This window comes from Carcharhinus amblyrhynchos, chromosome 33 (genome assembly GCF_965287045.1).
Source record: "Carcharhinus amblyrhynchos chromosome 33, sCarAmb.v2.hapA, whole genome shotgun sequence".
NCBI classification, from domain to species: domain Eukaryota; kingdom Metazoa; phylum Chordata; class Chondrichthyes; order Carcharhiniformes; family Carcharhinidae; genus Carcharhinus; species Carcharhinus amblyrhynchos.
The window spans coordinates 4,600,894-4,612,744 of record NC_137356.1 but is presented as its reverse complement, the minus strand read 5'-3'; the positions used below and the strand labels follow the sequence as shown (position 1 = coordinate 4,612,744).

General features: G+C 49.6%; 1 protein-coding gene across 1 annotated transcript in view; it reads right to left on the bottom strand.

Moving 5' to 3' along the window:
• Positions 1-4,331: 4,331 nt before the first annotated feature.
• The window catches only part of LOC145360884 (uncharacterized), a 39,030-nt gene continuing 31,510 nt past the window's right edge, over positions 4,332-11,851 (bottom strand). The window contains exons 7-8 of the mRNA XM_080216385.1: positions 11,129-11,268; positions 4,332-4,505 (exon numbers count right to left, since the gene is read on the bottom strand). Coding sequence (XP_080072511.1) covers positions 4,332-4,505; positions 11,129-11,268 — 314 coding nt within the window. The remainder of the gene's footprint in view (positions 4,506-11,128; positions 11,269-11,851) is intronic.

Genomic DNA, 11,851 nt, shown 5'->3' with positions numbered 1-11,851 from the left:
TCCTTCCTCTTTCACACTTAGAATAAAGAACTCTCTGACAGAGCTCTGAAGCACCCTGGGAGGTGTAGTCCAACCCCCCCCCCGGGCTGGGCTCCACGCCTCCCAGAACTTTACAACCAGCCAGGATGATTCATGTTCGAGCAACGTCAGGTCTGGTTATTTCTGTCAAGAGTTCCCCACTCCCCTCTTTGGGGTTTCCAGCCTTTCTGGAGTTCTTTTTTTTTCCCCTCCCGATCCTGTTTCGGAATGAGCTGCCGGGGGAGGGAGGTGATTGAGGCGTGTACAATTACAACGTTCGAGAAGAGGCACTCGGACAAAAACTACAAAGGGTTGTGTGCACGCAGCCCAGTCCATCGCGCAAGCCACAGACCACAATCTGTCAGGATAAGCAACTCCTCTACAATTATCCTCGACACCCGCAAGGCTGTGTTCTCAGCCTCCCTCCCGTAAGAAGTCTCACAACACCAGGTTAAAGTCTAACAGCTTTATTTGGTAGCAAAAGCCATTAGCTTCTGGGGAGCTTGCTGCCCCCTTTGTCAAGTGGTCACTCACCTGACGATGGGGGCAGCAAGCGCTCCCAAAGCCTGTGGCTTTTGCTGTGATGGAATCCCAGTTGGCAACATTACCCTGCGAGAGGTCGGGGTTTAACGGACAATGGCGGCGGAGAAAGGATCTGTCGCGACTTCCAAAAGGCAACTGGGTACTTACTGGATGGGGGGGGGGGTGCGGCTGGGGACTACTCATGTATGCAGGATGGGCCAAATGGCCTCCCTCTGTAGGAGGCCATTCAGCTCATCGAGTCTGCACTGACTACAATCCCACCTAGGCCTTATCCCTTTAACTCCACATATTTACCTTGCAATAATTCTACAACCAACTGCTGTTTGTGGGATCTTACTGTGCACAAATTGACTGCTCCATTTTCCCGCATTGCAACAGTGGCCAAACTACAAAGCACTGGCTGCAAAGCACATTGAGGCAGTACGGTGGCACAGCGGTTAGCACCACCGCCTCGCAGTGCCAGGGACCCGGGTTCAATTCCTCATTTGATTGCCCGTGTGGAGTTTGCGTGTTCTCCCCATGCCTGCATGGGTTTCCTCCGGCTGTTCTGGTTTCCTTGTACATTCCAAAGATGTGCAGATTGGCCATGCTAAATTGTCCCTTAGAGTCCAAAGATATGTAGGTTTGATACATTGGCCATGCTAAATTGTCCCTCAGTGTCCCAAAAATGTGCAGATTAGGTGGATTGGCCATGCTAAATTGGCCCTTAGTGTCCCAAAAATGTGCAGGTTAGGTGGAATGGCCATGCTAAATGTGAGGGATTACAAGGATAAGGCCTGGGGAAGATATTCTTTCAGGGAGTTGGTACAGACTCGATGGACCAAATGGCCTCCTTCTATACTGTAGGGATTCTATGGCTCAGTTAAGCATCCCATTGTGAAACACTTGTCTTTTTCCCTGTTTGTCTTTCCTATGGGATTCAGATCTCCCTCCGTCGATGCCTTCTCCCTGTTTCCCAAAGGCACAGCTGCCTTCAGAGCCCACAACAGAAACCTCTCTCATTGGATCTTACCCATTATCAGGGAAGATATATCTCCAATTGGACATGAGTGATAGTCCTGTCACTTTAACTGATTGTACTTTTTAAAGAATATTTAATCGCGCTTGTCAAGGTGGAATTGGAATGTGGGTCTGAGGTCCGGGTCTCTGGGTTATAAGATGAGTCTCAGAAGCACTGTGCTGCCGTACTCTGTCAATGATAAGCGTTCTTCCTGAAAGGTGTACTCTGTAGACCTCTTGTGGTACATTGAGGCATCAACAAGACAAGATAAATATTACCAACAATAGCATTTCACTACTTTAGCTGCTCTTAAAGGAACATTGGGCAGCATTTTCCTGCCACGTTTGCCCCAAGGTCGGAAAATCCCATCCGAGGTCTTTGCATGGTCCGTGTCCTGCCCGCTGTGATTCCTGTGGTGACACAGTAAAAAGTCTGACAACACCAGGTTTTAGTCCAACCTATTTATTTGGACTAAAACCTGGTGTTGTCAGACTTTTTACTGTGTTTACGCCAGTCCAACGCCAGCATACCCACATCATTCCTGTGGTGGACAGGGTGGGAACATTCCGCCCATTGTATCTTGTTTTTTTTTGTCTCTGGTTACACTATTATTTGAGTTTATACTGGGTTTCCTCCAGTTTCCTTCCAAAGTCCAAAGATGTGCAGGTTGGGCAGATTGGCCATGCTAAATTGCCCCTTAGTATCCAAAGATATGGAGGTTAGGTGGATTGGCCATGCTAAATTGCCCCTTAGTATCCAAAGATATGGAGGTTAGGTGGATTGGCCATGCTAAGTTGTTCCTTAGTGTCCAAAGATATGGAGGTTAGGTGGATTGGCCATGCTAAATTGCCCCTTAGTGTCCAAAGATGTGCAGGTTAGGCGGATTGGCCATGCTAAATTGACCCTTAGTGTCCAAAGATGTGCAGGTTAGGCGGATTGGCCATGCTAAATTGCCCCTTGGTGTCCAAAGATAGGTAGGTTAGGTGGATTGGCCATGCTAAATTGCCTGTTAGCGTTAGGGAGATTAGCAGGGTAAATACATGGGGGTTACAGGACAGGGCCTGGGGTGGGATTGCTGTCAGTGCAGGCTTGATGGGCCGAATGGCCTCTTTGCCCTCTGTATACAATTCTATGATTATTTCTCTATAAAAAAATAATTTTGATATAAACTTTGAAAGAGAATCCAGACTGATACCCCCAGTACAGTGTGGAACCAGTCAAGAACGGATCAGAAACTTCAGTTACGAGGAAGTTTGGAGAGGTGGGCACTGATCCCCTTGGAGAGAAGTAGGCTGAGAGGAGATATGATGGAGATATTCAAAATCATGATGAGGGCTGGCCCGAGTAGACAGGGAGTAACTGTTCCCACTTGTAGAAGGATTGAGAAGGAAAGAATCCTTCTGCCTCCCTATAGAATCACTGACCCTCATAGCGGCTGTTGTCTTATTGGACCAGGTGGGGCCACATCGAAAAGTCCGCAACCTTCCCCTCCCAGTCAGTGGCGTTGATGCCTCCATAAAGCCTTTGACATATCCTCCTACCTGTTCCTTTGGCTGCCCTCAGAGCCCAGGCCAATGCAGAGTCGTAAGAAGAGGTCACTGTCTGTGTGGAGTTTGTACATTCTCCCCGTGTCTGCGTGGTTTTCCTCCGGGTGCTCCGGTTTCCTCCCACAGTCCGAAAGATGTGCGGGTTCAGTGGGTTGGCCATGCTAAAATGCTCCTTTGTCGGGGGGATTAGCAGGGTAAATATGAGGGGTTACGGGGATAGGGTGGGATTGTTGTGGTTGCAGGCTCGATAGGCCGAATGGCCTCCTTCTATGCTGTAGGGATTCTATGGTAACATTCAGAGCAATGGGCCAAGTGCTGGTGGATGGGATCAGATGGGAGATCAGGTTTTCCTTGCGTGTCAGTGATGGGCCGAAGGGCCTCATCTGCACTGTGTGATTCTGTCGCAAACATTTCGGTATGGGTAAGGGTAAGGGTAAAGGTAGGGGTTAGGGTTAGGGTTAGGGTTAGGGTAAGGTTGGGGTTAGGGTTAGGGTAAGGGTAAGGTTGGGGTTAGGGTTAGGGTTAGGGTAAGGGTAAGGGTAAGGTTGGGGTTAGGGTAAGGGTAAGGGTAAGGTTGGGGTTAGGGTAAGGGTTAGGGTAAGGGTAAGAGTAAGGTTGGGTTTAGGGTTAGGGTTAGGGTAAGGGTAAGGTTGGGGTTTGGGTTAGGATTAGGGTAAGGGTAAGGTTGGGGTTAGGGTTAGGGTAAGGGTAAGGTTGGGGTTAGGGTTAGGGTTAGGGTAAGTTTGGGGTTAGGGTTAGGGTCAGGGTTAGGGTAAGGGTAAGGTTGGGGTTAGGGTTAGGGTTAGGGTAAGTTTGGGGTTAGGGTTAGGGTAAGGGTAAGTTTGGGGTTAGGGTTAGGGTCAGGGTTAGGGTAAGGGTAAGGTTGGGGTTTGGGTTAGGGTAAGGGTAAGGTTGGGGTTAGGGTTAGGGTAAGGGTTAGGGTAAGGGTAAGGTTGGGGTTCGGGTTAGGGTAAGGGTAAGGCTGGGGTTAGGGTTAGGGTAAGGGTTAGGGTTAGGGTTTAGGGTTAGGGTTAGGGTTAGGGTAAGGTTGGGGTTAGGGTTAGGGTTAGGGTAAGGTTGGGGTTAGGGTTGGGGTCAGGGTTAGGGTTAGGGTTAGGGTTAGGGTAAGGTTGGGGTTAGGGTTAGGGTCAGGGTTTCGGGTTAGGGTTCAAACTAACTTGTTTGTGGACTCGCCCAGGGAATTTATTGCACACTGCAGTTAATCAGTTTCCAACTTGGTTTTGTAAACTGGGAAGCGTTGAAGAATAAAATTCGTTGTGGTTAAAGAAGGGAACGTTGGTGGGCGGGGTGTAAAACGATGAACTTTGATCAACTCGGACAGCCAGAGCCCACAAGATGGACAAACTGATATCACAAACCTGACAGTACAAAGCAAACTGGGGCGGCATATAGAAACATAGAGCACAGGAGCAGGAGGAGGCCATTCAGCCCTTCGAACCTGCCCCACCATTCACCAAGATCATGGCTGATCATCCAACTCAATAGCCTAATCCTGCTTTCTCCCCATAACCTTTGATCCCATTCGCTCCAAGTGCTATATCCAACCACCTCTTGGATACATTCAATGTTTTGACATCAACTATTTCGTGGGGTAATGAATTCCACAGGCTCACCACTCTTTGGGTGAAGAAATGTCTCCTCACCTCCGTCCTAAGTGGCCCACCCCAAATCCTCAGACTGTGACCCCTGGTTCTGGACACCCCCACCATCGGGAACATCCTCCCTGCATCTACCCTGTCTAGTCCTGTTAGAATTTTATAAGTCTCTTTATAAAGTCTGTGCATGAGGTTAGCACTGCTGCCTCACAGCTCCAGGGGCCTGGGTTCAACTCCCAGCTTAGGTCACTGCCTTTGTGGAGTCTGCATGTTCTCCCCGTGTCTACGTGGGTTTCCTCCGGGTGCTCCGGTTTCCTCCCACAGTCCGAAAGACGTGCTGGTTAGGGCGCATTGGCCGTGCTAAATTCTCCCTCAGTGTACCTAAGCAGGCGCCGGAGTGTGACGACTGGGGGATTTTCACAGTAACTTCATTGCAGTGTTAATGCAAGCCTACTTTACTTTGGAGGAGGGTCGGGGGGGGGGGGGGGGGGCGGGGAGAGGTTTAAGGGGCACCTGTTCAATCTTGTTGGAAAGTGCTCATACCGCCCTCCCCCCGGAGGTGGCCAGGCAGGGCAGACTCCCCTGACCATTTTGAGCTCAAACTGGCCCCCAGCAGGAATGGGGAAGCAGGTTCTAAATCCCGAGAGGGTGAGTTCCGGAGTTCTGAGCTCCCTGGCTCCTCACTGGCCTAGTGGTGCAAAACATGCCGGGGGCCTGCAGGAGGGTCACTTTAATAGATTAACACGTCATTACCGAGCTCCCTCTCCGGGATTCCACCCTCCAGCCCACCGGATATCCCACACGAGCCACGCTAATGTCACCTGAGCACTATTTACCCAGGTTCACCTGGTGATCATCCCGGGGCTAGTGCCCCTCCGCTCCCCCCAACCCCCCCCCCCACCCCGAGAGGGCCAGGCAGTGGGGGAAGGGCGGGTAAGTACGAGGGGGAATGGGGGAGGGTGGAGAAGAAATCGATGATTTGGGGGGGGGGCCTGATTGAGGGTGGAAGCGGGGTGGGGGGGGTTGTCCCCAAGACCTCCATGGTGGGATGGAGGTGGGGGGAAGTGGGGACTGCCCTGAGGCCTCTGTGGCGGGTTGGCGGGTTGTGGGGGGGGGAAGGGGGCGCGGGAGGTGGAGATTTATACAGGCCCTGATCTGAGCGTCCTTTAAAGATGGCGTTCTGATCTCTGAGCTTTGCCAACGTGTTAAGTCACCCCCACCCACCCCCACCTCTACCCCTACCCCCCCCCCAGGTGTAACAGCCTTCTTTCCCCCCCCCCACTCCTCCCCTCCCGCACCCCCCCCCCCCCCCCCCACCCACATCCCCCATTTTTCTCGTCAGAAACCACACTCAGCCATTTTTTGGGTAAGATTTCACCCAGTCTGACCGTCCGTGGCATTTCCCCCTTGTTCCTTCTCGGCCTCCCTGTGGCCTTTGACCCTGCTGGCCTCACCATCCTCCTCCACTGCTTCCCCACTGCCTCCCAGCTTCTCTCTCTCTCTCTCTTGCTTCCTCAACTCAAACCAAGTTTGCCGATGTCAGCTGGCCCAGGCCCTGGATGTTGTCCTAATTCCCAGTTGATTTGGCCGTGTGACATACTTGTACGTGTTCACTGGGATTTTGGGGTGCGTGCTGCCCCTTTAAGAGTGTGGGTCAGGTGACCATTGCGGTGTTAGCTCCTCCCAATATGGAACCCATGTGAGATCTGACTATGGAACGGGGCACACCTACAATAAAGAGCTCCCAGTGTTCGAGTTACCAAGGCGACCTTATGGTTCTTTAAGCACTTCTAGTCAATGGATACCTACATAATAGACCAGACCAGTTCAACTGGTTCACCTGGCTTGATGTGGGTATAGCAAAAAGTCTGACAACACCAGGTTTTAGTCCAACCTATTTATACCCACATCTTGATGTGGGTATGCCAGCATTGGACTGGCGTAAACACAGTAAAAAGTCTGACAACACCAGGTTTTAGTCCAACCGATTTATTTGATAATAGACTCAAGTTCCGCACACATGAGGACGGTCTCAACAGGGATCTTGGGTTCATGTCGCACTATCTGTAACCCCCGTGACTTGCCTGGGTTTGCAAAACCTCACTTACTGTACTGTCTGGAGACAATACACATCTCTTTAACCTGTGATCAGTGCTCCTTCCACTCACATTGTCAGCCACTTTAGGACTTGAACAGCAGGTTAGGTGTAAGGATTCGCATTCTAATCAGTAATCTCTAAACTGTCTGTGCTTTATATGCTCTGTCTGAGGCCAGAACTCTCCATTCACCTGACGAAGGGACTAACCCCGAAAGCTTGTGAGTCTATTATCAAATAAATTGGTTGGACTAAAACCTGGTGTTGTCAGACTTTTCACCTGGCTTGACCAGAGAATCACCACCTAATCCCCCTTCTCCTACACAACTCCCTCTGGCGTTGACCAAGGCTCAATCTTGGGAGGGGTGTAGGGGCTGGAGGAGGTTACAGAGATAGGGAGGGGGTGTAGGGGCTGGAGGAGGTTACAGAGATAGGGAGGGGGTGTAGGGGCTGGAGGAGGTTACAGAGATAGGGAGGGGGTGTAGGGGCTGGAGGAGGTTACAGAGATAGGGAGGGGGTGTAGGGGCAGAAGGAGATTACAAAGATAGGGAAAGGGGTGTAGGGGCTGGAGGAGGTTACAGAGATAGGGAGGGGGTGTAGGGGCTGGAGGAGATTACAGAGATAGGGAGGGGGTGTAGGGGCTGGAGGAGGTTACAGAGATAGGGAGGGGGTGTAGGGGCACGAGGAGGTTACAGATATAGGGAAAGGGGTGTAGGGGCTGGAGGAGGTTACAGGGATAGGCAGGGTGTAGGGGGCTGGAGGAGGTTATAGAGATAGAGAAGCATGTAGGGGCTGGAGGAGGTTATAGAGATAGGGCGGGGTGTAGTGATTAGAGGAGGTTACAGAGATAGGGAGGGATGTAGTGATTGGAGGAGGTTACAGAGATAGGGAGGGGTGTAGTGATTGGAGGAGGTTACAGAGATAGGGAGGGGTGTAGTGATTGGAGGAGGTTACAGAGATAGGGAGGGGTGTAGTGATTAGAGGAGGTTACAGAAATAGGGAGGGTTGTAGTGATTAGAGGAGGTTACAGAGATAGGGAGGGGTGTAGTGATTGAAGGAAGTTACAGAGATAGGGAGGGTTGTAGAGATTAGAGGAGGTTACACAGATCGGGAGGGTTGTAGTGATTAGAGGAGGTTACAGAGATAGGGAGGAGTGTAGTGATTGAAGGAAGTTACAGAGATAGGGAGGGGTGTAGTGATTAGAGGAGGTTACAGAGATAGGGAGGGGTGTAGTGATTAGAGGAGGTCACAGAGATAGGGAGGGGTGTAGTGATTGGAGGAGGTTACAGAGATAGGGAGGGTTGTAGTGATTGGAGGAGGTTACAGAGATAGGGAGGGTTGTAGTGATTGGAGGAGGTTACAGAGATAGGGAGGGGTGTAATGATTAGAGGAGGTTACAGAGATAGGGAGGGGTGTAATGATTAGAGGAGGTTACAGAGATAGGGAGGGGTGTAGTGATTGAAGAAAGTTACAGAGATAGGGAGGGGTGTAATGATTAGAGGAGGTTACAGAGATAGGGAGGGCTGTAGTGATTAGAGGAGGTTACAGAGATAGGGAGGGGTGTAGTGATTGAAGGAGGTTACTGAGATTGTAATTGGTTTTATTCACAGCTTCTCCCTTATCTAATTTCTTTCCTTCTTGCAGCCAAATTCTTCATCTGTGGATGTGACAATAGTTAAAGAGGTTGTGATGAGAGATAGGGAAAGTCTGTTCACTTGGCAAATCCACAAGGAATGAATCCCTGCTCTAATTTGTATCAGGTCACCAGTGCCAAGGAAATTGCAACTGTGTTTATTAATTTGAGATTAAGATGTCTTCAAACATTGGCACCCACAGAATTTGTTTGTTTGCACTCTGGGATTGAGACCTCTCCAGCAGTTGGGTTTGCTGTTTGATAGACTGTCACAACAATGTTCCTTCAAAACCTCACTCCACACTCGAGTCCGCAGCTTGTGCTACCACTGAAGCACAGTACCGAGGGGATGCTGCATTGCTGGAACTTGTCTGCTGGAATGAGATACTAGCACATCCACCTCTTTCCTGGGCAGCAGTGAAGGGAGTTGCGGGGGGGATGCTTCAGAACATCCTATGGCAGCGCCCGTAGGTGATCTGGGAGTTGTCTCTGTCCCTTGCCCAGCCTTCCTCCTTCAGCACCCACGGTGGCACAGTGGGTTAGCACTGTCACCTCACAGCGCCAAGGACCCGGGTTCGATTCCCGGCTTGGGTTACTGTCTGTGTGGAGTTTGCACATTCTCCCCGTGTCTGCGTGGGTTTCCTCCAGGTGCTCCGGTTTCTTCCCACAGTCCAAAAGACGTGCTGGTTAGGTGCATTGGCCGTGCTAAATTCTCCCTCAGTGTACCCAAACAGGTGCCAGAGTGTGGCGACTAGGGGAATTTCACAGTAATTTCATTGCAGTATTAATGTAAGCCTTACTTGTGACTAGTAAATAAACTTTAAAATAGCTTGCCACCCATTTATGTCATTGCTGGTTTCTTTGGATCTTGCTGTGCATAAACAAGTTCCCATTTTGCTCCGGAAACAACGGTGACTACAAAATTCAGAAATAATCATAGAATCCTACATTGCAGAAGGAGGCCATTTGGCCCATTGAGTCAGCACTGACCACAATCCCACCCAGACCCTATCCCCATATATTTACCCTAGCTAGTCCCACTAAGGGTTAGTTTAGCATGGCCAATCCACCTAACATCTTTGAACTGTGGGAGGAAACTGGAGCACCCGGGGGAAACCCATGCAGACACGGTGAGAATGTGCAGACTCCGCACAGGCAGTGACCCAAGCCGGGAATTGAACCCAGGACCCTGGCATTGTGAGGTAGCAGTGCTAACCACTGTGCCACCGTGCTGCTCCAGAGTGCCGGGGATCCACCTCAGAATGTTACATAACGTTTGTCCTTTCAAAATGGTGACTGATAGATTTTGTCCACCCATCATTATCTTCAATGGGCTGAATGGCCTCTCACTACGTTTGAATGACTCAACACCCTGTCAGTCAACCAACTTTCAAGATACTCTCTGAAGATGGTCAATTATTTTCAGTTACCCTGGCCTTGTTATACCTTCACTGAAGTTGGCTCAATGAATGAGAGGCATCTACAAAGCCCGTCCCGCATAAGACCATAAGATATAGAAGCAGAATTAGGCCACTCGGCCCATCGAGTCTACTCTGCTATTCAATCATGGCTGATACATTTCTCAACCTCATTCTCTCCATAGTCTTTGATCCCCTTATCAATCAAGAACCTACCTATCTCTGTCTTAAAGACACTCAATGACCCGGCCTCCTCTGTGGCAAAGAGTTCCACAGATTCACCTCCCTCTGGGTAAAGAAATTCCTCCTCATCTCAGTTCTAAAGTGTCCTGCCTTTATTCAAAGGCCGTGCCCTCGGATCTGAGTCTTTCCAACTAATGGAGACATCTTCCCCACGTCCACTCCATCCAGGCCTTTCAGTATTCTGCAAGTTTCAATGAGATAAGAACATAAGAACTAGGAGCAGGATTAGGCCATCTGGCCCCTCGAGCCTGCTGTGCCATTCAATAAGATCATGGCTGATCTTTCCGTGGAATCAGCTTCACTTACCCGCCCGCTCACCATAACCCTTAATTCCTCTGCTGTTCAAAAGTCTATCTATCCTTGCCTTAAAAACATTCAATGAGGGAGCCTCAACTGGGCAGGGAATTCCACAGATTCACAACACTTTGTGTGAAGAAGCTCCTCCTCAACTCAGTCCTAAATCTGCTCCCCCTTATTTTGAGGCTATGCCCCCAAGTTCTAGTTTCACCCGCCAGTGGAAAACAACTTCCCTGCTTCTATCTTATCCATTCCCTTCATAATTTTATATGTTTCAATAAGATCTCCCCTCATTTTTCTGAATTCCAATGAGTATAGCCTCAGTCTACTCAGTCTCTCCTCATAAGCCAACCCTCTCAACTCCGGAATCAACCCAGTGAATCTTCTCTGCACCCCCTCCAGTGCCAGTATATCCTTTCTCAAGTAAGGAGACCAAAACTGTACACAGTACTCCAGGTGTGGCCTCACCAGCACCTTATACAGCTGCAACATAACCTCACTGTTTTTAAACTCCATCCCTCTAACAATGAAGGACAAAATTCCATTTGCCTTCTTAATTACCTGCTGCACCTGCAAACCAACTCCTTGTGATTCCTGCACAAGGACACCCAGGATCCCCCGCACAGCGGAATGCTGCAATTTATGCCCCCCCTCCCCCCCGCTCATTCTTGTAAACTCTGTCAAATACAGACTCAGAGTCCTCCAACACTTCTCGTACGTCAAGCCTTTCATTCTGGATGCTCTCCAGGGCCGGGAAAGCCTTCCTTAAATACGGGACCCAGAATTGCTCACAATATTCCAACTGTGGTCTGACCACAGCCTGATAAGGCCTCAGCAATACAGCCATGCTCTTGTCCTCTGGAAACAAATAGAGTCACAGAGTCATGCAAATACAAAGACAACATTGTATTTGCCACCAACCTGCCCCTTAGTGTCCAACTAAGCCTTAATTCCTTTACTGTTCAAAAATGTATCTATCCTTGCCTTAAAAGCATTCAATGAGGTAGCCTCAATTGGGCAGGGAATTCCACAGATTCACAACCCTTTGGGTGAAGAATTTCCTCCTCAACTCAGTCTTAAATCTGTTCCCCCTTATTTTGAGGTCATGCCCCCTAGTCCTAGTTTCACCCGCCAGTGGAAACAACTTCCCTGCTTCTATCTTATCTATTCCCTTCATAATCTTATATGTTTCTATAAAATCTCCCCTCATTCTTCTGAATTCCAATGAGTATAGCCCCAGTCTACTCAGTCTCTCCTCATAAGCCAACCCTCTCAACTCCGGGATCAACCTAGTGAATCTCCTCTGCACCCCTTTGTGTTAAGAAGTTAACCTGCATGTTAACCTGAAAAGAATCCTGAACGAGGACTCTATATTGGATATAGGGATAAGGGATTCGATGGTTAGGGGCAAAGGCAGATGCTTCTGGAAACATGACTCAAG